Below are 2,374 nucleotides of genomic sequence, written 5' to 3' on the forward strand. Positions count from 1 at the left end.
TTTTTCCTTTGCAAAAGGCATTTTTCTCGATAAAGGGTGATTTTATTGACTCAAAAGAGCATCATGAGACATAAGGTTTTCTCGTTGTTTCCACTGGAACAATCCATAAAAGAAATTTGGGGGTAGAACAATCCATATTTTAACAACACCTGTATGGAAAAAGGTTGGGCAATGATGATAATATCCAAAAAAGGCTGGGCTTTTGCCTCCGTTTAAAAAAAACATAATTACATAGCGCATTGGGTCCGTCCAAATTACAAACAGTTAAGTGTTTACTAATAGGCATAAATATCATAAGCTAAGCTTGCCGCTTTCTTTTCTTTTTTGACAGAGCAAACAAAAGTGGTAAACAAACATTTTTTGTACCAAAAGTTGAAAGTTTATTCCATTTTTTTACCTCAAGGATGACACTTTTGACATGGAATACCCCCAAATACAAGTTTGGTCCCTTGTTATCCCAATGTTGAAATTTTGACACAGTTCACCCCCTTGGAAGCAACCATACTAATTTTCATTTAAGTAATTCTTGGCTCTGGACCAGACTTGACGCTGAGCTCTCTGATGAAGCGGACGAGCCGCCCTAACTCGGATGACGATGAGCCCCCGTCGGCGATGTCCAGCCTCAACTGCTCCGCCATGGCTTGGGCCGCTGCCTTGATCTGGCCGGACACCATGGCCTCCTTCACCATCTTCTCCACGACAGCCCTGTCGCACACGTCCTTCATGTCCAGCCCCGTCCTCCACACGGCGCCAACGAGACGGCTGTTCGTCTGTTGGTCGAGGAAGAAGGGCCAGCACACCATCGGCACGCCCTCGACGGCGCATTCCAGCGTGGAGTTCCAGCCGGCGTGTGTCAGGAAGCAGCCCACCGCTCTGTGCCGCAGCACGTCCAGCTGAGGAGCCCACTCCACGATCTTGGCCTTGCCGGCTTGCGCTACCGCGACGGTTTCTCGAAGTAGCGCTGAGCTAGCCGTCTGGACCATGCCCGGCCGGAGCACCAAGAGGAAAGCGTACCCGGTGGCTGCGAGGCCGGAGAGGAACTCGGTGAGCTGCTCGTACGAGATCACGGCGATGCTCCCCAGGCTCACGTATACGACACACCGGTCGCCGTGGCCGTCTAGCCACGCCATGCACCCGTCGTCCTCCCGCCACAGGCTCGCGCTTGCGGCGGACCTCGAGCTGGCGTGGAGTGGACCTACCGCGAAGACGTCGCGTGTGCGCGACGCGATGTGGGCGAGCGCTGGCCGCTCCATGGACGCGGCGGTGTTGATTATCAACGCACGCGCCTTGCAGCTATGAGCGACGCCCTCGCCGATCTTGAGTATCATGAGATCTCCGCCGCCTGCTTGCTCAGTGGAACAGAGTCCAGGACCACGAGGAAGATCTCGTCGCCGGAGGATGCCCTCCATCCCCGAAACGCCACACACTGGGTCGTCCGCAGGGAAGGGGTTCTCGCCGAGCTCGAAGACCTTGGGCATGGACATGAACGCCAGGGAGCTGCACGCGCTGAATGTGCAGAAGGCAAGCGCCGGAATGCCGAGATCCTCGGCGATGTCGGTGGCGAACGGCATGGTGCCATCGGCGACAACGCATGTCACCGGCGGCACATCGTTGGCGGGCAGAAGCGATGACAAGAGCAGGGCACGGTACGCGGCGCTGCCGGTCGTGCACATGGACTCCATCAGCTCCATGTAGTGGCGGGGGTGGTCGTCGGGGAGGCCATCGGGGATAGACAGCAAACGTAGGCGCGGCGGAGGCGCCCTGGCACTGGCAATCCTGGAGAGGTTGTGCTCGGTGTGGAGGAAGGTGACGTGGACGCCGGCGTCGAGGAGGGCCGTGGCGAGGTGGAGCATGGGGTTGATGAGTCCCTGCCGTGGCCAAGGGAACACAAGGACGTGCACCGCCACCGTAGGCGCAGAGTCCATCACCGGCGATGTGCTTCGGCAAACGGCAGGTCGCTCTGTGAAGATGGTTGGGAAGCGTAGGTATAGTTATCAGGGACGCGTGCCGGAGCCTATATAGAGCAGATACATCTATCACTGGCGCTTTGGCAAACACAACACACCTATACAAAATTAGCACGCTCTGCCTCGTGCGTCCGATTGGCAATAAAAATACCTCCGGACTGAAGGAATCTCCGGCAGCATCCCGTTGCTTTGTACCACCTGCTGGACCTTTGTGTGTGCTGGTTTGGGGTAATATTTCCATCCAACTGATCAGCGTAATGTGGCCTAAAATTTACTTTTAGAGAGAATGCCTTGAACCCGACTTTAAGCATCTACAGCCGGACTTGTCAAATCCGATCCGGACGCGTCCACGGCATTTGAGGTAACGGATTTGCGCGTCCGCAAGCCACTGGGCACCCCAAATAATG

General features: G+C 55.7%; 1 protein-coding gene across 1 annotated transcript; it reads right to left on the bottom strand.

Moving 5' to 3' along the window:
* Positions 1-373: 373 nt before the first annotated feature.
* Positions 374-1,960, bottom strand: LOC119368371 (myricetin 3-O-rhamnoside 1,2-glucosyltransferase UGT709G2-like). Its single transcript, XM_037633654.1, has one exon. The coding sequence runs from the start codon at positions 1,923-1,925 to the stop codon at positions 516-518; it is 1,410 nt and encodes a 469-aa protein (XP_037489551.1). The 5' UTR covers positions 1,926-1,960; the 3' UTR covers positions 374-515.
* Between the last annotated feature and the right edge of the window lie 414 nt (positions 1,961-2,374).

Source organism: Triticum dicoccoides, chromosome 2B (genome assembly GCF_002162155.2).
Source record: "Triticum dicoccoides isolate Atlit2015 ecotype Zavitan chromosome 2B, WEW_v2.0, whole genome shotgun sequence".
NCBI lineage: Eukaryota > Viridiplantae > Streptophyta > Magnoliopsida > Poales > Poaceae > Triticum > Triticum dicoccoides.